Source organism: Xiphophorus hellerii, chromosome 8 (genome assembly GCF_003331165.1).
Source record: "Xiphophorus hellerii strain 12219 chromosome 8, Xiphophorus_hellerii-4.1, whole genome shotgun sequence".
NCBI lineage: Eukaryota > Metazoa > Chordata > Actinopteri > Cyprinodontiformes > Poeciliidae > Xiphophorus > Xiphophorus hellerii.
This window is the reverse complement of record NC_045679.1, coordinates 26,701,158-26,726,825: the sequence shown is the minus strand read 5'-3', so window position 1 is coordinate 26,726,825 and position 25,668 is coordinate 26,701,158. Positions and strand designations below refer to the sequence as shown.

The 25,668-nt window shown below is 39.9% G+C and overlaps 1 protein-coding gene and 1 long non-coding RNA gene across 2 annotated transcripts; both read left to right on the top strand.

The window, feature by feature from the left end:
- The first annotated feature begins 7,390 nt into the window (after positions 1 to 7,390).
- On the top strand, positions 7,391 to 25,579 carry aebp1a (AE binding protein 1a). The gene is made up of 20 exons (XM_032570436.1): positions 7,391 to 7,854; positions 12,231 to 12,461; positions 12,621 to 12,665; positions 14,426 to 14,488; positions 15,111 to 15,170; positions 15,260 to 15,328; positions 16,644 to 16,721; positions 16,814 to 16,923; positions 17,661 to 17,800; positions 18,029 to 18,113; positions 18,209 to 18,353; positions 19,507 to 19,586; positions 19,682 to 19,805; positions 19,923 to 20,119; positions 20,578 to 20,751; positions 20,842 to 20,967; positions 21,050 to 21,296; positions 21,671 to 21,810; positions 21,923 to 22,022; positions 22,400 to 25,579. The coding sequence occupies exons 1-20, from the start codon at positions 7,596 to 7,598 to the stop codon at positions 22,954 to 22,956; spliced, it is 3,030 nt and encodes a 1,009-aa protein (XP_032426327.1). The 5' UTR covers positions 7,391 to 7,595; the 3' UTR covers positions 22,957 to 25,579.
- On the top strand, positions 18,360 to 19,219 carry LOC116724772 (uncharacterized). Its single transcript, XR_004340270.1, has 2 exons — positions 18,360 to 18,528; positions 18,759 to 19,219. It is a non-coding gene; the product is annotated as an uncharacterized LOC116724772 (long non-coding RNA).
- Positions 25,580 to 25,668: the final 89 nt, after the last annotated feature.

Below are 25,668 nucleotides of genomic sequence, written 5' to 3'. Positions count from 1 at the left end.
TTAAATTACTTTTTTTTATTTTAAATTTATGTCAATATGTAACATATCATTTCAAGTACATTGAAGTTTGTGGTTATAAAACAATAAAGATATAATGTTTTGACGCTGAAACAAAAACTTTTTAACCCAATATACATCATTTTAATAGAAACGGTGTTCTGAGGTACCAAAACTGTTATTTCCCTTTTTTCATTAATATTGGAAAAGGAACACAAATGCTCATCAGGGTGTCACTCTTCACTTTTATCAGATTTTGTGACATTGGTAACCAGTAAAAACTGTCTTTTTGTGTCTACTGAAAATCAATCATGTGAGAGGAAGTCCTTGTCCATCATAATGAATTCTCCACTTTCTCAGTTTCTGAAGATGTTTGATCCAGTGACTGTGACATTTCACTTTTACTTGATATAATTATCTTCCTCATCATCCTCCCTGCAGTGCTGTTTAAAAAGATTCTTCCTGCTCTGTATTTTTGGAATTTGTGGCACATCACTTTTAACACACATGGACTCAAAGTTCTTTTAAGGATGCAGTTGTTGAGCTATTCAGATTCTACACAGCTTAAAAATTAGATGCCTTTCTCCAAGATCCCATTCATACCAAAACTTCTTTAAAAAGTAGTGGAAGAACAGTTAATTTTTTTATACAGAAAAACATAAATTTAGTCTGGCTTTCATAAACACTCCACAGAAACTGCTCTACTCAAAGTTTCTAGTGACAGTGTCAGTTGACTCTGGAGCAGCCACTACAATGGTTCTCCTGGATCTTACACACATTTTTGTCACTGTAGATCACAGTATTTCAGAGATGTTGTCCATCATGTGTGGCTCTAGAGCTTTATAGCTCCTGTCTTGCAGAACATCAAGTGTTTTTGCAACCCAGACTGCATCTGACTCCGAGAGTCTCCTATGTGGGATACCACAGGGCTGAGTCTTAGGACCTATTCTCTTTTTTCTCCCAAGGCAAAAATAATCAGGCAGTTTTTTGATGTGTCGTCTTTTCTGTGCAGATGATATCCAGTTCCACTGATCCTTAGAGCCAACTGAATGTTAAATGTTGTACTCATTAATTAACTGTTTCCACTATACTAAATAATGACAATTACTTGCAGGTAAACTCTTATAAGACCTTAACCCTAATTCATGTCCCAAAGAGCAGAATTCAGAATATTACTTCACAAACTTGTCGTCACAAAGGTTCTCTCTCGTTACTCTCGTTAACCCCTTCCTTTAATTGCTTTCCACTAAAGAGTAACAGGAAACAAGGCTTTTTGTGGATGTAAGACCACCCCACATCACTCTCAGTTATTAACATCTTTGCAGGGTTGTTCACTCACAAGTAGGATTACAACAAGCACAAAAGCAAGTGTGCCAGCAGAGTTTGCACAAAGGAGCACTGGAATGCTGAAAACCTCCCCTGGTGTCATCTTAAACGCCCTCAAGTGATTGTTAAGGAGATAATGGTGGTGTGCTCTCCTCTTCTTCCCTCTTCTAGGGAAGACACATCTGTGACATCTGGACGAAGATGTGGCTGTGACATTGTAAATTAAACCACACGTTTATTAATCAGTACATCATGCAATGATTTTATGAGAACTGCCTTAAATCTCTGTGGCACAGGTTCAAAATGGTGTCTCAATTATATCATATTATATATCAATCGCAAAATTTAAATCATAATCCATTTAGTGGGAACACTAAATGAATGACTGTGAAACACTTTCCTCTGTTAATCATTTCTTCTCGTTGTTCTGAGTCTATCCCTGCCTCTCTTGTACTGAGAGACAAAGCCCAGGGTCAGAGAAGGTCACGCCTACTGTAGACATCTGCTAATTGTCCTGGTGGGCCGGCCTGTCCCAGTCCGACAATACCAGCTGCTCTGTAGGTGTCGGTAGCTGGGAGTGATGTGGCAGCTGTCACATTCAGGAGAATTTACTCCTGCCCTGATCCCCCTCAGTGACCCTTACCTCCTCCACCCTGCTGTAATCTATACACCCCCCCCCCAAGGCCGAGAGCTGCAGCCATTAAAGTTATTAGGAAACTATCAGCAGTAATGTGGGCTAAAAGGTGAGGCAGTCAGGTTTAATTATAAAGGTAATGGAGATGTTCAAAGCTTAGTGGGGAGTTTAAATATAAAAACATGAGTATAGGGACTTACAGAAGTATTCACACCCTACAGTTACAATGTTGTGTGACTAATTGGGATTTTATGTGACAGACTACAAAGCAGTTATTACTTTGTAGTAAGTACTTTGTACCAATACAAAGCACTATATATGTGTACATAATACCTGCTTTTCAATGTTTTAACAGAAATCAAAAAAGTGTGCGATGCATTTATTTCTCTTCAGTTCCCATAGGACCAAAACTTTAGTGTGTCGCTGCAAGTACAGCTTTTAGCTCGGCTAGAAACACAAACTTATTTCTATTTGCTAAATGCCACAATAATGAGGCAAAGAACATGTCAGAGATTGATTTTTTGATGTCTTCAAGATCAGAAGATCAGTACTTGCCCCAGTTCCACCGGTTCTGTCAGGAGGAATGGACCAGAACTCCAGCAAGCGTTTGTGAAAAGCTTGTAGAAGGAAACCCTAAAGGTTTGACCCAAGTCATACAGTTTAAAGGTTTAGTTTCCTGAAGCCGGCCAAATATGCACTTCTTAACTTCAAAGAAAGTTTTGAAAAAATATATCTAAAATGTTCTCAATTCATTTTCTGGCATTTAGCAAATAGAAAACAATTTTGGTAATTCTAAATAAATTAAAACAAGAGAAGTTTGGTCTGATTTAACTTCAGACAGTGACAAAAGAAGTATGTTTATTCAGTCTAAGCAAACCTCTTGTTTCAACTGTATTATCCCCAATACAATGCAATAACATGAAGAAATGGGAAGACCTTCAAACTTTGATTACTTTTGCAACAAGGACGAAAGTTAGAATAATGAGATGTACCGTCATAAAATTGTCCTTGCCCCCCACAAACACTCTGCCACACAATAACCGGACAAATGGCGCTTGTGGAACCTGGAACACAAAGAAGAAAAGGTTCCAACTTTCCTCTCCACGGGTCTATAAATTAGCATCACAACGAGCCTTCACGCGTAAAAAATCTCCCATTTGCAAACAATGACAAGTCAGAGTACAAAAAGTAACACGGAGGGAATGAAAGAGCGCACATTTTGACCAGATGCCACACAATAATTAACAAGCTCAGGGGCCCCTCCGGATCCTCCTCATTTACATTGCGAAGGGCCAGCACGGGGGTCCCACAAGGCTGGAGCGTGTCTGCAAAGGTTACGATTGTTCCTGTGAGACGAATGGCCTCACTTAGAATAAAATTCACATCTGAAAGAGAGGCCTATATATATGTTGACTCACGAGGGGCCCAGGAGCCCCCAGAAGCAGACATGCAGGCCGTTACAGTCAAATTACCACAGAGCCAAAGAACACCATTTTCAGTGGAGGACATCTTGGATCCGACTAAGTTTACCCGGAAATTAAACTCGGCTGGGGAGAAATCAGCTGAAGGTGGAAAACCAGATCAAATCTTATTTAATCTTTCAAATTGTCGATGGCTTTAATTTTTTTTTTCCTCTAGAAAATCAGAATCCTAATGAGGAAAATGGAAAGACGGAGCATCGCACGGCGGGTAAAAGAGAGTCATTACCCCCGCTCAAGGTGAAGAGTCGTCGGATCCGCACCGCCTTCACCCCGGAGCAGCTGCGGGTTCTGGAGTGCAGCTTCCAGAGGAGCCACTATCTGTCGGTGCTGGAGCGCCACACCACCGCCGCGGCCCTCCGCCTGTCCGAGACTCAGGTCAAGATCTGGTTCCAGAACCGACGCACCAAGTGGAGGAAGGAGAGCGTGACCGTGCGGGGAGAGGAGGAGGAAGGGGAGCAGCGCGGCTTCATCCCGGCGTTCCCGGCCCACCCCGCGATCTGCGCGGCTCTGACCTGCGGGCCCCTGTACCATCAATGCCCCCCGCTCCGGCTGGTTCCGACGCTGCCTCTCATGCCCTACCGATACTGTTACACATGAAACGTAATAGTAGCTCGAGCTTGAAATGGGCCAGAATCAGAAAAGTCCTGCAGAACCCGCAGCAACTTTTGGAGAAATTTGTTGCCAGACTGACTGTCCAGAAAATATTTCAATAGGAGAAATGTGATATGTTTTCTATTTTATTTTTTACTTTTTGATAAAAGTAAATGTTTTGTTTTTTTTTAACTGATTTCATTTTACTTTTTATTGCGTTGATATTTTGTTAAGCAGAAGTTATGAGAAGCTTAATAAAATCCTCAAATGTGTATCAGAATAATTTAAGATTTTTGTGGGAATAAAATATTTCTGTTTTGGTTTCACGTTTGTTTAATAAATTATTACAATGTGGAATCTCTTGTGGGTGTTTTTTACACTTGAGGTCAGATTCTGTAAATTCAGAAATATGGTAAAGATCAGAGAGGCTAAACGGTAGAATGGGAAAATGTTTGAATTACTTTATGCCTTTTCTTTACGTTGCAAACAAGATGAACAAGAAATCTACTCAAAATGTGGTAAAAAATAAAATAAAATAAAAAATGGATTGCCTGTTCATCAACTCCTACACATGTTGGAGCTCAATAAGCTGGTGGTTTTGAATACAGATGTAGTTTTTTATAGCTAATATAAAAGGGGGAAAAAATCAAAAAGTTTTACTTGGGTTCTCCATTCATACAGATGTCTATTACAGTTAATAAAGCTAAAAATAAAATGATTTATTGGACTTCAAAAGTTGTTAATCTATAAATCAATTTAAGCGACTAGGAAAAAAATGGTTGAGTAAAATTGGTGAATAATTTAATAATAAACTGATACTTAGTGTCGTTTTGGTCAGAGAGACTTTATGTTTTTCTCAAATAAAATTCCTAAACAAAAAGCATGAATTTCAATTTGTGTCGTGTTGATTAAAAAAAAAATTGCTAAAAAAAGAGAGTTGAACTCAACATTTTGGTAAAGTTTGTTTTCCTGACCACTGCAGTGGTGCTGCAGCTGCAGTCCTGACCAGCAGGTGGCGACAGATAACACATTTATACGAGCGGCTGGTCATGGAAGTAACCATCAATGTCCAGCCAACATTTCCATGTTTTTACCCATCAAGTAATGTGTTATTGCAAAGATGAAACGTCAGCATCATGGGAAAACGGAAAATATTGCTCAGAGTGAACTTTAAAGACTTTAACTGCATTGCTTGTTCCGATCCACACACAGTTTTTACTGAGATGCTCAATTCTTGTCAAACTGAAGAATTTGTTACTTTTTATGTACAGTAAAAAAAACAACATGAAATGAAACTCCACCACTGAATTCGACCTTTTTGTAAAAAGTCTTTTTGACACACACATCACAAACAGTAACAATCCTTCTGCAGCACATCTGCATGTAATTTGTCTCCCACTCTCTCCTCAGATGTCAGGCCATTTTTAACCCAGCAGCATATCCAGCAAAAACAGACACAGAAACAAAGCACTGGTGCATTTTAAAGAACTATCTGGTGACCTTAAAACCAATATTTCCATTTCCATTTCAGAAGCTAGCTAATTTTTCACTGAGTAAAGTTTGAGACCATTGTAGAATAAACATCATGGAGAAAGTAAGTGGGGCATGTACAACACTTTTTAGTGAGGAAGAAAAATTTAAATAACATCAGCAATAGTCCTTTCATCTCACAAATATGTGCCTTGTGTTGGTCTGTATCAAAAAATCCCAGTAAAATATATTACTTGTTTTTGTGACTTGACATAAAACAAGTCAAAAGTTAAAAGTTAAGAGTTCTTACACGGCAGTGTAAAAAATAATCATAAGATAAAGTGCTGAGGGACCTTTAAGTCCTGAAGAGGATGCTGGAGTCAACCTATAATCCATCTACACTAGAGATAATTATTACCAGATGGAAGGGGAAAAAAACAGAGATAAAGAAGGCTTCTGACGTCCAGCTGAAAAATTAGTCCAGACCTGAGTTTATTTTAGGTTTCTGTTTGATGATTTAGATGACTGGTACAATTTTGTAGCATCCGTTTACTGAGATCAAAGAAGAGCCTGCACTATACAGATGTGGAGCTTTTATCACAGAGAAAGCAGTTTGCATTATTCAGTTTTAATCAGTAATACTTTCCTAATGCTTTGTGAAATTAAACGACGTAGTATTTTTTCATTAACTTATTATAAATGGGAATGGACAGGAAGGATCTCATGTAGTGGTCTGTATTACAGCAGTTCTGAAGGAACGTCTGACTGAAGACAGTGTTGTCATGAAGAGGACACTCTGCTGTCTGTTATGTTATTAATTTTATGAAGAATCCAACTTTAGAAGAGTTCTCTTTTATAAGTCGTGCATTCATGCAAAAACACCTCTGCACTGGATTATTAGTGATTACGAAATATAAATTTCAAAAGTTTAAAATATATACATTTCACCCGCATCATGCTTCTGGGAAAGACTTGTTTTGCTAACAAGATTTTCTTAGGCAAAGTCACAATTGTGAGCTGACGCTCTTAAGTTGACAGTTTCACTTTAAAATAAAATGCTGTATATATAAAGTATGACTTCAAATAAATTTGGCATAATTTAAAGATTTAAATTTGGGCCTCTGGCTCTTTAAAAACTATAGTTCTTTCTGAAACTCTGCCTCCAAGAAGTCATCACAACAAGGCTGCTCTAGTAACCCTTTAGCAACGGTTTTACCAGCATTGCATGAGAAGTAGCTCCTATAATGAGCTTCACAGATGCGTGGCTCCACCAGGTGTTTGCTAATTGCTGCTGGCTAGTCTGAAGGAGCTGAATGGGGGAGGGCGGCTCTGTGAGGCAAAAGCTGAGAAGCTTGGAAACTGTAGCTCCTGGGAGGAGTTAAGTCTCGAAGGCGGTGCTAAGTCCACCCAGGCATTTTGCACAGATGAGAGATTAAAGGATTTCTTAATCATGCGTGAAAGAATCAAAACAACCCTCCAGGTATGTTTTTGATGAGGGAATGACATTATAAAATGATGTGAAGCTTAAAAAAGTTCATTTTACACAATACTGCCTCTTTAAATCACAGAGTTATACACAGACACAGCAAACGGCCATCATGTTATTCTTCTTATTCTTCCCACAAGCGATTCCTTTGGCTTTGCTCAGCATGAAATCAGTTTTTCCAAAGTTATAATTAGCCCCCTGCATCAAGCAAACCTGAGAGTCGAGTCCTTTTCTTTTGTTAAAAGCCAGTCACCCTCCTACACTTCTTCCCCTTTTTCCTTCTGCTGTCTCCCGCACAGGAATGTCCTATGCATGACAGATGCTCCTCCCCTCTCCTGAGAGACGGGTGAGGGGAAACAGGGGGTGAAGGGCTATGACGGATAAGTAAGAGGCAGCAAAGGAAGTGTATGTGTGTGTGTGTGTGTTAAGTCAGCAGAGTTTTCTTCCTCAGCCTGTGCAAGCTCTCATTAGAGAGGAGGAAGCTCTCTAGACTCTTCCTTTTCATGTTATCTCCAGACGCCTCCATTGCATCTGCAGATCAGATGTCGAGCAATCTCTGCATCTAGTTTTGGTATTTACCCCTGGAGTACATCTGCTGTAATTCACCCTCATGCTTTATTTCAGAGAAATGAGGGCAGAGGTGCTGGTGGTCTGGGTCGGGCTGAGCCTTTGTTGGGGTCTTGTCACTGCCGAAGAACCTGCGGAGGAGAAGCAGCTGTCAAGAGCCAAAGCTCTGGCGAGAGAACCCCGGGGGCTGATCAGAGACGGGGGCAGATGGGACACTGAAATGTCAGACGAGCCAGCTGAAGTTACAGTAGAGGAGAAGAGCAAAGCAAAGAAAAAGAAAAGCCCTGAGGAAATCGAGGCCGGTAAGTTGGAGCTCAAGCAAAAAATGCATCTGTGAGTTTTCCTGACCTTTCCTGGCCTCTCATGTTGTCAGAGGTCCCACTTACAGCCTTAAAAGAGTAGTGTGGAGTTGTTGAAATGAAGTTCTGTTAAAAGTATATTACATCATAACTGCAGTAGAAAATGCACTTGGTTTCTTCATAGGGCTGCACAAAATGGAAAAATCGTGCAGTGGCAAAACAAAGATTGACTATAGCAATGACTACATCAGCTGCAATTCACACATTTTCCTTATTTCTCTTTAGTAATTCATTGGTGGAAAAAAATCTCCATCTCTTGACCTAATTTGCTGAATGAGCTGGAGAACAGGCACAAGGGGAGTGCAGATAGCTAGTTTAGACAGACAGATAGGTAGGTAGGCAGGTTATTATTATTATGGATAGATGGCATTTAGCAGGCTGATAATTCATTCATTCAGTATAGATCCAGATAAGTTGGTCTCAAATGCTGAAGCAAAAGGGACCATGACCTAAGTGTATTTTTTTACAGTCTTAAAGTGCAACTAACCACCTTAAAAAAGCTTATCTCACCCCTCACAAATTTGGAAACATACCAGCAAAGTGGGTGGAGCCAAAAGACACAGAGGGGTGTGGCCAGGTGTGGGGATCAACGGAGGCTGTTAAGCAGGGCTGTGGTCAGGAGGAACGATGCACTGTTGCTTACTTCTAAATTTTGTCACTATATTTGGTGACTTTTAAAACCCCTGTAGCGACTTCTTATACAAAAAACAAAAACAAAACAAAAAACAAGGAAATCTGTTTTTTCTGTGTTGTTGGAGATTTTTATGGCAACAACGCTCTGCTGTGAGCACCTCCCACTTCCTGTACTGCAGCATACTGTCACCAGTGATCAGAGCAGAGGAGAGTCATTCCACTCTGTGTCCACATTGCAAATGCATCATACGTTTGTAAAGCTGAGTAACGCCGTCGATCAAAGCTTGCTGTTCCCACGCTCGCTATTCCAGCTATTGAGTCATGATGACTCACCATGTGTCTGAGTGAGATGCTTTAATACCTGAATGTGGAGCAGAGTGACGAAAAGCTTTATTGTTTATCATTTGACCAAAGGGGCCAGCACTGAGACAATTTTAGTTAAAATAAGTGGAAGTAAACATAAAGATAGAACCCTAGATAACATATTTATAAATAGCTCCAGTCTCTACTGTATATGAATTTGAAAATCGTTTACAGAAAAGGCCATTGTTTATATGGAATATGGAGATAAGTGGTGGTGTGCCACCAATGATCTTCCTGTCTGAAACAAGTGTTGTTAACAAAACTTAAAACATTTATGTTCAATAAAAATCCAAAAACAAATAATTTAACACTCATTAAAACTTCTAGAATAGTTTTGCCTTAGATACTGCTGAGTACATAAAGCAAATATGAAGGTTCACAAAAATGGTTTGCATAAAAGCACCAAGAATAATTTTTGGATTTGGATTCTTTGAAACAGAAAACTATTTTGCTACTGTCCTTTTTCAGACCAGCTGTCAACCTCAGCGTCCAAAACCAATTAATTTGAACTAATATTGAATGAAGAGAGCAAGGGAATTGTCTGCTTAACTGCTTCTAACCTTTTTAAAAGAAGCACAATTAAAAATCCTGAAATGTCTCTTTAAATCTGAGACTCTGAGGCGACACAGGCGGGAAAGTCTGCAATCAATCTATGAGGCAGGCAGTCATTTAGTTTGAGAAAAGAGAGAGAGAGAGAGAAAGATGTGTCCAGACATTTAGTTTGCTTCAGCAATATTCTTACCTCTCTGCAAATGTTGTCCAAAACAAAAGCAGATCGAGAGCTGCAGGAATGTTGTTTGGTTGAACATGCCTCTGATTCTGGGATGACTGGCCAGAATCTTGCAGTGATTCAGCTGGTGGCCTGACATTTTCCTGGCAGGACCACAACGATACGGCTTACACGTTACACTTTCCCTGTACGAGTGTGTGTGGGCATGGGCGTGTGTGCGTGTGTGGCCTTGCATTTAATGCATTATAAGGACAATGTTATGTTGTAGGGACCTCTTGAAGAGGTGCTGTTTTTGGGTTAGAGGTTAGGTTTAGGACTAAGGTGTGAATTTAGTTTAGGTTGGGATTAGGGTTAGGGTCAGGGTTAAGCTATAGAAATTAATACAAAATGAATGGAAGTCAATGTGAAGTTCCAGTGGCGATAGAAGACATACGGTATATGTGTGTGTGTGTGGGGGTGGGCGTGTGTGTGTACTTGTTTAGCTATTCTTTTTAGGACCATATTTTGGCATATTTACTTACCTCTGAAGAGTGGTGGGCCTTATGGGGACCAAAGAATAATAAAGTGGGCCCCATTCTTTAAGCGTTAGAGTATAGGTTTAGAGGTAAGGTGTGAATTAGGTTTTGTTTAAGGTTAGCAGTAGGAATACACTAATAATAGTAAGAGAAGGTTTGAAAAAATGTCCGGGTTAGGCATAAATGCATGGAAGTCAATGCAAAGTCCTAATATGGGTAAAACTACCCATATTACATTACATATAGATTTCAGGAGCTGGTTTTGAAAAGCACAATGATACTAATGAGAAAGCAAGTTTTTTGGGGGGGGAAATGAAAATAGAAGGCACATTTGTGGGGAAACCACACAGAATGATTAACAGCTGAAATGTGTCCACTACAATTTTCCATAAGTGGGGAGAAAGGATTTACAAGAGGCCCCACTTTCAGATACACCACTGCAAGGGAGCTCATGTTGTGACTCTGCTCCACATTCAGCTAAACCACAAACCTGGCTACCTGTGTTTTCCATGAGTAACAGTAGTTACATAAAGGTCTGTACTTGCCTTTGTCTGTGCAGTTCTTAGTCCTTGCCAAAGTCTGAATTCCTTTATCTCCATTTTGCTAACATGAACCGAATGAAGTGATGTGATTCAGAGTCTTGGCAAGAATATTCCTACTGGCTTCTTTCTGCTCAAGCCCAAGCTCATCTTCTGAATAACACTGTAACTTAATTTGATGCAGATGAGTTTTCATTTTAGGGTAGTGCTAGTGTTTTATCTTCTATAAAAAATTGTAAAAAAAAAAAAAAAAAAAAACCCTGAACAACATAAGAGATTAGTTTCAGGTTACACCCTCAAGAAATTTCAATTTATGTTTTTGAAAAACATAACTGCCTCCTGAAATTTTCCACATTATGGAACAAAACGTCTTTATAAGCAACCTAATTAATAAATATTCATGTTTTATTCCCAGAACAAAACTCCAGCTGCGTTTGAAGAGATTTATTAGAGAAGGTTTGTGAACAGCAGCAAAGACTTTAGTGGCTGCTTTACCATGAAAACACCATCCTTAAAGTTGCAGTATGTAACTTTTACAAAAATATGTTTTTTCCATATTTATTAATGGTACATACTTAACTGTCGCCATATTGTGTCAGTATAAAATGAGATAGATAATCTGTGAAAAAAATCAAGCTCCGCCACCTCATCCCTGACCTTTTGCCCTCTGGAGAAATGCACCGCTCCCAATCAAAAACAACCAATCAGAGCCAGGAGGAGGGTCTTAAAGCTGTCAATCATGCTTGTGTATCAATGCTAAATGTGCTAAAAGCGGACTAACAATTTGCCGTTCCAGGAAAACTATTTATCTGCCGTCATCGGTGGCAATGTTAACTAGCCTTAGCATTCATGGCAGGCTATGTTGCAGAGAACTGGCTGTAGCGTAGCAGATAGCAAGGGGGGTAACAGGGCGTGTACATATGAGTGACTAACAGTGCTAAGACCCTCCTTCTGGTTCTGATTGGTTTTGTCTCACTGGTGTATTTCTGCAGTTAGTACTGGGAGTACTGGGAGAATTCAGAGGAGTTCAGTTTCTACACAAATTATCTGTCTTATAATTAAAATTAAACTAAACAAAAAAAGAAATTTCAGATCTAAGTTATCTATTTTAATTTTGAATATATGTGTTTCACATAAAACAATAAAGGTAACAGACCAAGTACCCATGGACGATTTATCAATGTCCCTCTACATCTGCTTCTACATTTGCATAAAGAGAATTAACAGGGATAGGACGGGTTCTAATAGAGCATTTTGCACTGAACCCAAACACACTCCTCTCCATGACACATCTTGATTCTCTGTAATATAAAGCGGTGCTTTGTTCCTGCACAGACTAATCTACATGTATTTGATGCAGCGTCTGCCCGTGCTCCAGTCTGGACATGTTTTCTGATGCAGATTGATAGTTGCAGTAAAACACTTGCTGGCTATGTAGCAGTTAAACATCCACAGAAGTGACACAGCTGCTCTGTGTGGGCATCTTCACTCGCCGCGTTCTGGTTTCAATTAACGGATTATGTCTCTGTCTCCCTGAAGCCAAAGCGAAGAAGGCAGCAGAGAAAGAGGCTAAAGCCAAAAAGCCGAAAGCTCCGAAGCCCACCAAGAAACCGAAACCGCCAAAGCCCACCAAGAAACCAAAGCCACCCAAGCCCACAAAGAAGCCAAAGACGCCCAAACCCACCAAGAAACCAAAGCTGGTAACGACCACGGCGCAACCGGAGCTCCGCCTTCCTTTGCTGGAGGAGGAGGAAGTGGGCCTGGAAACAAGTGAGTTTGCTTCAGATTTATGGTTTCAGGTAGGAGGAGAGTCAGGGGAGCAATATTCAACTTGATGATCTTTTTGCCAGAATACTCTGACTGCTCCAGTCTGTTACTATAAAATAAAGAGATCTCAGTGTGCTTAAAGCTTTGATCTGATCTTTACAGCGAATCAACCTGGGTTTCCAACGGAGCCTGTTGAGCCAGACCTGGGTAAGACGCCCAACCCGAGTCCTCACAGAAGCAGAAATCCTTACATGTGTCTTTTTATTGCAGTGGCATGACTTCTGAGAAAAGATTTAGCAAAATCTAACCATTTTTTATTATAGGTATTTAGTGGTGGGGGAAAAAAACTAAACATTAAGAATTAATAGTTTAAAACTACATTTCTGGTAGCATAATTAAACCTTTCTAAAACAAAAAACAGTGTAGCTAAAGTATTTATGCATTTATTTACAGTTGAAACAAGATATTTACACACACTGAATAAAAAGACAAAAAAAATTTCTCACTGTTTGAAGTTAAATCTGACCCAACTTTTCTTGTTTTAACTTGGTTAGAAGTACCAAAGTATTTACATTTGTTAAATGCCAGAAAACCTGCCAAAACCATTTTTTAGACATTTTTTGGAACTTTTCTCGAATTCAAAAGTTTAGATACATTTAATCAGTATCAGGTATAGCTGCCTTTTATACTGTATGAGTTTTGGGTTTCCTTTCACAAACTTCTGCTAGATTAACAGACACATTTGAGTTAATGTACCTGTGGATGTATTCTGTGAAAACATTGTCAATTAACCGCTGAGGTGCCAGTTAAAGCGGTGAATTATAAAAAAACAAAAGCTTCATTTTAAAGTCTTTTATTGACTTTAATTGGGGCCTATGCTTTCTGATCTCTGCATTTTGATCCCAGTTCACTTAAAAAGGGAAGCTGCAGTGACATAAAACAAAGCCCTGTTTCCAATTTAGTGGAAATAAGTTATTGCTTTTCTACAAAGCGATCTTGCATTTGAGCCTACAAAGCAAACAAACCTCAAAGTCCACATCGTAAATCAGGGATAGAATTACAATTTAGTAACATTGTAAAACTAATTATTCCTTTTATTTGGGTTCATCTGCTACTAAAATCCGACATGGACCAGTGTGCTGCCAGATGCCGTTTTAATCAGCATCTTTGTTTCTGGAGCCAAAGCTTTTCCTTAAGCCTTTAACAACAAAGTGCTGAGGTTTCTGTGGGTTGTAAGTAGTGGCTGTAGATATTCGCAGGAAGTGGAAAACTTCTGTTTTCTGCTAAACGGATCTGCAATTGTGATGTTTTCAACAAGAAAACAAATAAAAACTGCACCACACTAACTTTTTTTAAAAACTCGCCAGAAAGGTGGGCAACGATACTTAAAAACAACCTGACACTAACTGATGGCTGTACATGGACGGCTCAAAGGGTTTTTGCTTGTTTGGGAAGGATCAGAAACACTTCAGTTTCTCAAGCGTTTCCAGTTACTGTATAATTGTGCAATTTGGCATTTTGAAAATAAATTTGCTTTATGGAAACATGCCGATTTCTTTATTGAAAAACAAATATATTTTTTTTTAATAAAGATTTTTTCGCTAGGATGAGGTGTTTTTTTTTTGGGCCATATCAAAATTGGTGCATTTCGTAAAACTGCAAAGGAAACATTTTTTCGCTTCATACGAGTCACATGATCAACAACCGGATGTTGCCACTGGTGCAAACCATGAAAAAGACGACATCTAGAAGTAAGGATCCTGGCACAGCATTTTACATCATCCTCATGTGCTACTTTATTATTACATTACTATTAATTTTGTATTATGTCTACAGTAAATGCGTTTTCAGCTTGAAGTGAAGTTCAGATGAGATGGGATTAAAATTCAGTACAAAAGTTGACTGTAGATATAAAAATCATCTTCATATATCTTCATATATCTGTGATGATAATGTGATATTTCCAGACAAATGGATCAGAGGACACAAGAAGGAAGCCACAACCACTGAGGTCATCATGTACATACCAGGTAGTCCTCATCACACAGTGAATGGTTGGGATTTTATCATTTGTATCTGTAATGTAGATACTTCTGTGTTGATTTTGTTCCCAAATAAGATCAAATTTATGGGCAACTGTGGACATAATTTCACTATTCCTGTGGGACAAATTGAGGATTTGCTTGAAAATGAAAAGAAAGATAGTGTCAGATACTTTCAGTAATTTATGACATAAATGAAAAGTTAATCTTTTTCTCAGTAACACACTTGAATTGATTGGTTACACACAGTCCAATGTTTTAAGACTATTTATTTGCCAAAAGCTAATGAAAACATGACATTTAGGATTAGAATATTACAGCAGGTTTGTTTTTATCAGATAAAAGGGGATCTTACTGATGAGTATTTTTAATAGTTGCTATTGTCATGAAGTAATTTTAATATGACAAACAAGCCTTACGGGAATGCATGTTTTAATTTATTGAATATTACTGTAAGTTTACAACAGGCGGGTTCCAATCAAAACACTCCCACTTTTTTTTATTTCTGTATATATATGGATTTTTTTTTTAAATGGCCTCATGGGAAAAGGTCACTGCTGAAATATCTCTAACAACATATATCTGAATTATTTCTTTCTTGTTGTTCCAGAGGAAACCACGTCTGTTCCATTCGTTGGTCCCTGGTATGAAGAGTATGATTACTCTGACTGTACGTCTTTATCCAGCCGAGAACTGGACAAATATTAAGACAGTTGTCCTGATTGTGGCCGATGAGAGACTTTCTCTGTGTTTTTCCAGTGGCAGAGGCAATAGCAAAGAAACAACAAGAGGAGGAGGAGAGAGCCCGCAAAGAGAAAGCAGAAAAAGGTAACCGATGGAAAATATTGATTCTTTTTCAGGACAAGTCTGCTTATATGAGGGATCTACAACCACCTGTATCTCTACACTCACCATTATGGCATCTAATAACCAAAAATGTAAAAGCATTGAACTTCAATAAATGAATGAATTGCCAGGGGGCTGGGGGGAACTGACATTTCAGTACAGCCCATCCATAGAACAAAAGAACCCAAACAATCAACATGGGACATGGGCAGACGGGTACAAACTGCAGCCCTGAGAAGCCACCCTTTCATTAGAGAAGAACAAGAATATTAGGGTAGTTGAGGGAAAAAAATCAGATCTGCACATGAAAAGCAACATACAGTATTGACAACATAAAAACACAAAATGTAAAGATCATTCAAAAAATGTCAGGTTTAAAAGTTTTTCTTAGCCGTTTTCATCAAAGAAATAGAATCGCCACAAAGAATGAGACTAGGGGTGGAAGAAATACTCTCTTGTATGAAGCAATTTCTCCTTTTCTTTTGGTTCCAAACTACATACTTGTTTGACAACATTTTCAACAGAGATACAATGTTCCAAAGAATATGCATTAGTTTTAGTTAATAGTTTGATAATTTCCTTTTTTTTTTATCGCCCTGCAAGGGGTCTTTTTGTGGGCTCTGGTGTCCCTTTTTCAAAGTAGGCTGACAGGAAAAGGGGAAGGAGAGAGGGGAAGACATGCGGTAAACGTCGTCGGGTCCGGGAGTCGAACCCGTGACAGCCATGTCGAGGCCACGTTGCCTCTGAATGTGGGTCGCGCTAACCCCTCTGCCACCACGACACGCCCGAGAATTTCCTTTTTTTTTTTCTTTTTTTTTTAAAAAAAAGGAAATCTACAAAATTCCCTTTGGAAGATTCAATAAAAATAAGCTGATCTGTGACTCTAAATAAGAGGATTGAGGTCAATTCCGGCTCCCGGGTCGTACAGGTACTGGACCCCCAGCTTATACACTCTGTTATTGTTCTCTAGCAAACCCGAGGATGCATTTACACTCAGAATAAAGTACCAACTAGAAAGCAGCTGGTAGAGTTGTATTTTTATTTAGGGTTAAATGAGTGACAGGTTCTCAATAAAAATGTCACATATTTGAGATTTTTCTTTGTAAAAGACTTTTGCTCCACCACATGAAAAGAACATATCTCGGCATATTGAAGGATACAATCTTTCTGCCAAAACAGCATCAACAAGTCAAGGCATGGCCCCGATTTTGTATAAGAACACATTAGCATTAGTAGGACAGAAAAAGTGGATCTTGATCCTCTGTAAGTTCGTTCTGTTTGCTTTCTAATCCCACAGCTGAGCAGCAGAGGAAACAATGGGAGGAGGAAGAAGCAGAGAGACTGAAGAAGGCGGCTTTTCCTGCTCAGCCAAAAAGTACATTTACAACACTGTTATGACTTACATGGACTGGTTTGATCCTGAGAGATTTGGCAGTGAGATCTGGCGTGTTGTTGTCGTCATGTCAGAGTGTCCTCCTTTGGGCTTGGAGTCTCACCGGGTGGATGACGACCAGCTGCTGGCTTCCTCTCAGTCTCACCACGGCTTCGTGGCTCAGAGGGGACGCCTCAACATGCAGGTAGCCTGTAGAAGAAAACGATCTGAACACCTGATACCCCTCCCCCCAGCTGATGCTTTATGATCACACATTGTACCTTGTATGATGGCCATAAAACAGCCAAACTAATGGAATCTAAGCATATTCCTTTTGAAGGGGTAGCATTATATAAAATTGACATTTTTGAGCTTTATATCATGTAATGTTGTTTCCTCATCAAAACGTACCTGGAGTGTTGCTTTGATTCTTTCATGCATGTTTGCAAAATCCATTAATACCTGAGTGGATCTAGGGCCGCCTTCAAGGCCTCGATTTCAAACTTCCACCTCACTGAGCGGCCCTTCACACTTAGCTCCTTCAGACTAGCCAGCAGCAATTAGCACAAACTTACACATCTGATGAGCTCATTTTACGAGCTACTTGTCAGTGAAACACTGGTAAAGACACTGTTAATGGGTTAACAGAGGAGCCATGTTGTTATGACTTCCTGAAGGCGGAGTTTCAGAAAGAGCAGGAGCTTTTAAAGAGACAGAGGCCCAATTTCAAGGCATCAAATCACCAAGTCAAGTTTCTTTTAAGTCATATTTGATGTGTATAGCATTTTTATGACAACTGGGGGTAACATAGTTATTTGATTATGTATTATGTACCTGGAAAAATACATCATACTGTCCCTTTAGATGCTCAGAACAAACATAAAGTATGATGAAGGATACAACAGCCTATTTGCATCTCTGGTTTGTGAACTGTGTTTGCAGAGCTCTGAAGATGAGGAGGACATGTATGGAGGTGCATGGTGTGCAGAGCCTGAGGACAAGGAGCACTGGTTCCAGGTGGACGCTCGGCGAGAGGTGGAGTTCACCGGTGTCATCACCCAAGGGAAGAACTCGGAGCAACTGTGAGTTTTGTTTGTTTTTAAACGCCATTTTAAAAAGTTTTTTTTTCTTTTTATCAATCTCTTCTCATAACATTGGATCACATCACATAAATAAAAACGTAATCTTAATTTAAATTTTATGGTTAGTGGAAATGCGGCATACGTTTGAGCTATTTTGTCAAGACCTTCCATCTCTAGATCTTGGAGCTTGGAAGGACTGTGGACTCGTGACTTATGTTCTAATTTCAGGGAGGACTTCGTATCGTCCTACTTTGTTGCCTTCAGCAACGACAGCTGGGACTGGACGGTGCTGCACGATGGCTACGCCGAATGGGTGAGCGGGACCTAAATACTGTACTCCAGCCGGAGATTTTCAAAGAGAAATCTCAAAAACATAATCCCTCTCTCTGTTTGATCCCTTTCCTCAAGCTCTTCTATGGGAACGTGGATAAGGAAACACCCGTAATGAGTCAGTTTGCTGCACCGGTGGTGGCGCGTTACATCCGGATCCTTCCCCAGAGCTGGAACGGCAGCTTGTGTCTGAGAGCCGAAGTCCTGGCCTGTCAGCTACCAAGTCAGTGCTACAGACAACAACATCAGGACAAATAAAATTGGCAATCAGGAGAACTACTATGTTTCTTTACTCTAACACCCCTGAACCATGTGACTGAGTATGTGACCAACTTCTAAAGAACTTAACGGTCCATTCATTTAAACCAGGCGAACTGAAGCAGGAAAACATATAAAAGGTCCTTAAAGGGCGTGGCGTGGTGGCGTAGGGGTTAGCGCGACCCATATTTGGAGGCCTTCAGTCCTCGACGCGGCCGTCGCGGGTTCGACTCCCGGACCCGACGATATTTGCCGCATGTCTTCCCCCCTCTCCTTCCCTGTTTCCTGTCAGCCCACTGTCATATAAGGGACACTAGAGCCCACAAAAGACCCCTTGGAGGGGTTAAAAAAAAAAAAAAAAAAAAAAAAGGTCCTTAAAAGTACTGACATAAAAAAACATCAAATTTTATTTCATTCAATCAATCTATCGTTTTCTATACAACTGACTGACTCACTTAAACTACACTCTGCAATGTGTAGGTAACATTAAAATAGCTGAAACTGGCATTTTAGGACGGTGTATCGATGTTTGGGGACATAATTCAGGTTTCTTAACTCTATAACTACTGACAAGTTTATATTTAGATATTTTCATCCAGGGTTTCCTTCCTTTGAGTTAGGACATTCTCATTCACCTTCCCCTGGGAAGAAAAACACTGCAGTTTGGCAAACATGGGCTATATTTACACACAGCACTGGAGATATCCATTTCTTTAACATGAACTTTAACATGAACTGCTAAGATGTCTCTCAGTGGTGAGGCTCGAATAACAGCTATTCCAACTGGTAGAAAAGTAGCAGCTTTAACAACAACAAAAAAAAACTCAAAAGAGGAAAATCAAGTACATTGTTTAAATGGGTCACTAATTAATTAAAAAGTAAAACAAAGATTTAATAATTAAAAATACTTTCAGTAAGCTAGATAGCTAGTAAACTACTATCTAGCTAGCTAACTTGATAGCTGCTATCCAGTAACCAACCCAGCTTATTGAGTAGTTAGTCTTTATAAAGAAAGAAAGCTATCTCTCTCTCTCTTTCTCCAATTTTATTTGAATTGTGGTCTGTGTAACTAATGTATTACTTCATTTATTTCTGACATTATGGGTGTTATTTTACAGGCAGCTACCACAGTGAGAATGAGGTCAACGCATCAGACGATCTGGACTTCAGACATCACAACTACAAGGAGATGAGACAGGTTTTGCACAAGACAGTGAAGAGAAAATTCTGGCCAAAATAAATTAAACATAGATGAGCAATAAATTTGTTTCTTCTTTTATTTCAATGCTTTAGATGATGAAGGTGATAAATGAGGAGTGCCCCAACATCACAAGGATCTACAACATTGGGAAAAGCTCACAAGGCCTCAAGATGTACGCCATGGAGATCTCAGACAACCCAGGCGAACACGAGACAGGTCGACATTTAGACTTCTTAAGCATTTACTTCGGAACATGTCATAACATCGCAGGCAGAGTGATTACTTGGGGAAAAACTTCACTGACATTACAACTTTACCTTACCCCATCTTCAGGTGAACCCGAGTTTCGCTACACAGCAGGGCTCCATGGCAATGAGGCTCTGGGTCGGGAGCTTCTCCTGCTATTAATGCAGTTCCTCTGCAAGGAGTACAGAGATGAAAACCCAAGAGTACGACGCCTAGTGGACGGAGTCAGGATTCACCTGGTGCCATCACTGAACCCAGATGCTTACGAGCTGGCCTATGAGATGGTACCGTACCCCAAGAGTCACGACGACATTAATGACATCTAAAGTTTAGTTTGTCTATTTTTAAATGGAAGGAAAATCTACCTAAAATGAATATAAAAAGAAAGTACATCCTTAGAGATAAGATAAGATAAGATAAGATAAATCTTTATTGTCATTGTCACAAGGACAACGAAATTCAAAGGGTGCCATCAGTCGGTGCACATGCCCAAAAACAAAAAATAACTGTCTCACAATTCACACACAACGCAAGAATCAACAAACAACTGGCAAAAATAAATAAATAAATAAAAAAAATAAGAACAGCCACATTCTCACATACATCATTTATGATGATTAATGGTTGTTTTTGATTGCATTTAGTTTTGTTATCCTTGTAACAACTTAGGATTTTAAGTGTTTGGATATTGTAGATAAAATCTACATTTAGATTTTCATATTGTCCTCCTGCTGTCCTGAAGGGCTCAGAGATGGGAAACTGGGCGCTGGGTCACTGGACTGAAGAAGGTTATGACATCTTCCAGAACTTCCCGGACCTGAACAGCATCTTGTGGGGAGCCGAGGACAGAGGCTGGGTGCCTCGCATAGTGCCCAATCATCACATTCCGTTGCCAGAAAACTTCCTTGGTGGCTCTGTGAGTGTGCAAACATCAGAGGCTGACTGTGTATTTACTATACTTCCACAAATATATTAACAAGTATTTCTTTCTGTGCCGTTACTTTAGCTTGCAGTTGAGACCAAAGCCATAATTTCATGGATGGAGCGCAGTCCATTTGTGCTCGGAGCCAATTTACAAGCAGGAGAAAAAATGGTTGTGTACCCTTTTGATATGCAGCGTCCTCCAATTTCTGTAAGGTTAATAGGATAAAGAATATCATGGAATATCTTCCAAAATGTACAATCATTGATTCTGTGCTGTCTCGCTTTGTTAGTTAACCGACAGTCGGCGTTGGAGGATTAACGCTGAGATGAACGAAGAGACCTGGGCTCGTATTCAGAGGCAGAACGAAGGAGCGCTCAGAGAGACTCCTGATGATGCCATGTTTCGCTGGTTGGCAATGTCATACGCACACAGCCATCTAACCATGACTGAGACCTATTGGGGATCCTGCCACGGTGATGATGTCACTGGAGGACAGGGGATTGTTAATAGAGCCAGCTGGAAACCAGTGGTGGGCAGTGAGTAGAAGATGGCAAATAGCCCACAGAGGAATGGGCACTCCTTGTGACAAGAAAATCAAAAGAGCAAATTCTACTTTGATTTATAAGGACATTTTTTTTGTAACAAGACTGGTACTAACCGAAAGGGCTAAGATGTAGCATCTGTAGAGTCCGTCTAAAGAACTGAGTTTCATTATTTGACAAAGATAACAAAGATGGGTGTTCAATATTCAGGCGCCATTTTCCCACTGCATTTTCCCCTAGGCTTAGATATCTTCTAAACCTCTGTTTCACATTCAAGATTTCTCCTAACCCTACTCCAATAGATACAAGCATCTGCAATACAACTGTTACAAGTTAATAATAACAAGCTCCATGAATCTCCTCCACAGGTATGAACGACTTCAGCTACCTTCACACCAACTGCTTTGAGCTCTCTGTCTTCCTCGGCTGTGACAAGTTTCCTCACGAGAGCGAGCTGGCGCTGGAGTGGGAGAACAATCGCGAGGCTCTTCTGTCCTTCATGGAACAAGTGAGCAAAATTCATTCATTTATTGGGAGGAGAGTTTTATTTCAGAATATTTATGTAAAAAAATGACCATAAATTAAATCCTAATCTGAAATGATTTGCCTTGTTGTTGCAGGTGAATCGAGGAATAAAAGGTATAGTAAGAGACATGGAGGGAAACCCGCTGCCTAATGCCACAATAACTGTGGAGGGAATCCGGCATGATGTCAAAACTGGTACGCTTTGATCAAGATTTTGTTTCACACAAAGTGTGTGCTGTGAAATGGAGGGAAGACATGGTTTACAAACCTTCTCAAGACTTGTTATAACTTTCCTTCAGCAGTTCTTCCATAAAGACCAAATTTAGAGTGTGCACCAATAACAATCCGATTCTCTCATCAATGTTCTCCTTGGCTAACATACCAGTTCAGGTGGATATCCATGTCATCATGCTTCCAGTTCACAGTTGGATCCTAATTTGTGTCAGTCTGTCACATAAAATCCCATTAAAATACAGGGAGGCTTGTGGTTGTAGCCTGATTAGAAGTTTTTTAAAAAAAGAGGGTACAGGTATTTTAGCGAGGTTCTGTATTAATTAAATGTGTCTTTCTAGCTGCCAGCGGGGATTATTGGCGGCTGCTGAATCCCGGTGAATACAAGGTGACGGCCAAAGCTGACGGCCACACGCCCCAGACGCGGCTCTGCATGGTGGGCTACGACACTGGAGCCACTCCCTGCAGCTTCACCTTAGCCAAGTCCAACTGGGACCGCATCAAAGAGATTATGGCGCGCAACGGGAACAGACCTATTCGACTCGTCACCAAAACGAACAGGGTGAAGTCGACCGCTTCGAGCACCACGGCACAGCCCACCATCACAGGGGAGGAGAGTCAGGCCAATTCCCAGAGAGCCGAGCGACTCAGACGGTTCAGGCTGATGCGTCGACGCAAATTGCGCGAAAGGTTAAGAGGCAGAGTCACCACCACCACCCTTCCAACAACTACAACAACAACAACAACAACCACAACACAACCACCTGATGCTGAGAGCACAACCTCCTGGTACAACTCTTGGTTTCCTGTGGACAGCTATACAGAGAACCCGTTTGACACCTTCATATTTGGCTCAGCACCTACGCAAGAGTATAATTTTGAATACACCATTGATTAGCAAAAAATAAATAAATAAATCACTATCTATCTGCACAACTCCTCAGTAACCACACATTACAAGCTACTACTTCTAAAGTCTTTTAATGAGTTTTCTAAAGGTCTTTGTGAAGAGAGATGCACCAAAAAAATGGCAGATTTTCAACTCGACTGATCCAGAGCAGTGACTAGTAAGCCGGTAAACTTTAAATCTGATCAGTAAACGCACCATGTCTAAGAGCAGACCATGTCTGCATTTGAAAATGCAGATATACTGTATGTGGTGTGAAAGTGATTGTTTAGATTGCTTAGAAAAACTTTCCAGGTCTCAGTACTTGTGCGCTGACAGAGGAAGCACAGATATAAGATAACAGGAAGGCTGAACATACACTGCTTGGGCAAAGAAAAAAGTCACTAACTGGACTGAACTAAGCAAAGGGGAACAAGTCTCCTTGTAGATAATTATTGCATAATCTTTGATCCAGCAACAAGTTATTTAACTCCAACTGATTCCATCTGTAAAAATCATGTTGAAAGTCACATCCTGTAGTCAAAGAAAAAGTAGTAGTCTGTTTGAGAAGGGTCAATTTATTGGCATCAAGCAGAGAAAACATCTAAGGAGATTGCAGAAGCTTCTAAAATTAGGTCCAGAACTGTCCAACACATTGAAAACTGGAAGGGAAGGAAACCTGGGAAGCAACGTCCCCAAGGAAGACATATGGTCGGGAAAAAATCCTGAATGGTCATGATTTACAATCACTTACATGTTCGGTGACATCAAACCGAAGACTAACAGTGGAACTCGAAGAAATTTTATGTTTAATAACAAAAGCAAGAGCATTTCCTCTCTCACAATGTGGAGGGTACTGAAGGGATTGGGACTGAGCAGCTGTGTAGCCATAAGAAAACTACTGACCAGGGAGACTAGCTGGAGAAAAGGAAGCAGAACCCCCAGGGATCCCAGTGGTCCCTGGGGGTTGTGGACCACTGCTCTAGAGCGATTTAACAAGGTCAGCATATTATCTGGCGGCATTGCATATGATCTGGGGTTGCTGCAGTTCTTCCGATCAAGGTTTAGCTGACTACTTGAATATACTTTATGACCCGGTTAGTCAGACTCATCCCCCATCTCAATCACAGAATCCATTAAGAATCTTTGGGATGTTCTGGAGAAGACTTTGCACCATGGCCAGACTTTCCCATCACCAATGCCACATCTTGGTGAAGAATTCATGCAACACTGGATGAAAATAAGTCCTCTATCTCTGAGACGACTTGTTTTCAGAACCTCATCAAAAGGTTCTGAACTCCCACAATATATGATGTAAACAAAACTAAAGGTAATCCAGAGATGCATTAGTGCGTGACCTGTGTTTTTCTTTTTGGCCAGGCAGTGTGATACAGCGACGTTGCCCTATTTTATCCTCGAATGTCCAATCTCTGTCCGTCATTGAACATGCTGTATTTGGGAATGTTACCAGAAATGTGGAAATCTCCAGATTAGAGGATCTGAATTTTCTAGTGCAGGGTCTCAAACTTTAGTCCTCGAAGCCTGGTAACCTCCAGTGTTTAGACGTGTCCCTGATCCAACACACCTGAAACAAATGAGTATTGTCTCCTCAGCAGGTAGTCAAGTTCTTTAGATATCTGGTGATGACCTAATTATTTGACTTATGCGTGCTAAAGCAAAGACGCATCCGAATGTTGCATTTGGCATTTTTCAAAGTGGAGTTTGACATCAGTGTTCTAGGGAATGAAACTGAAGATTGATGCCAACAGTCACAAATGATAACTAGACAATCTAAAGTCTGTAATCAGTTTGATTTTGTTACATAGGTATTAAACTAACGTTTTAAAAATGCCTCCTCTCCCTAACGCATGGCATGCCAATAGAAATATTTAGCAATCTCTCACAGTAGGAAGGGTAGAAAAATGTTTTGAATACCACTCTTACCCCTGTCAGTTTTTAAGGAGAACTGGGAATCAACTAGGATTGATATTGGCAGGCAAAATCATCGCAAAGCCAGAGACTGAAAAATGGTTACAAAACTCTGATCAGTGCCTCTCTTATGACTGAAGAGAATGGATTTTTATGAGGCTTTCACTTTAAAGTTACCACTGAATAGTCTGCTGAGCAAGAGTCAAATCAAAGTGAAAGTACAAGTACATGTTTAAAAATGTAACATGTTCAGTATTCTTTATTACTCATTAAAGACAGTTCAATTCATATACTATATGGACCTATGCATATAGTGAAATATTTCTAGCCTTTATTTTTGGTCATTTTTGTGATTATGACTTACAGAAAATGAAAAACCAAAATTCAGGGTCTGAGAAAATTAGAATATTGTGAAATATTGGAAATCATGGTGTCCCAGTCTAATCAGCTAATTAACCCAAAACACATGTAAAGCTGTAAAGGTTGATTGGCCAACAAACTCCCTTTCACAATATTCTCCATTTTTTTAGATGTATCTCTACGTTCCACTGCAAACAAAACAGAAGAAGCAATGCTTTCTTAAGTGTTTTGCTTTTGTATCATCTTTATTTTTTTACACTGATTTCTTGTAATGGCTGAATGCATTAAAATAAAATATAAGCTGAGCTGTCATGGTTGGAGGGGAAACAATAAAGGTTTAAATGTATGACCGTTTGTCATGATCAAACTTTCACAAATGTGTCATTAAACATTTTTATTTCAGTTCACCGTTAACGTTTCAGAGTTTAAAATAAG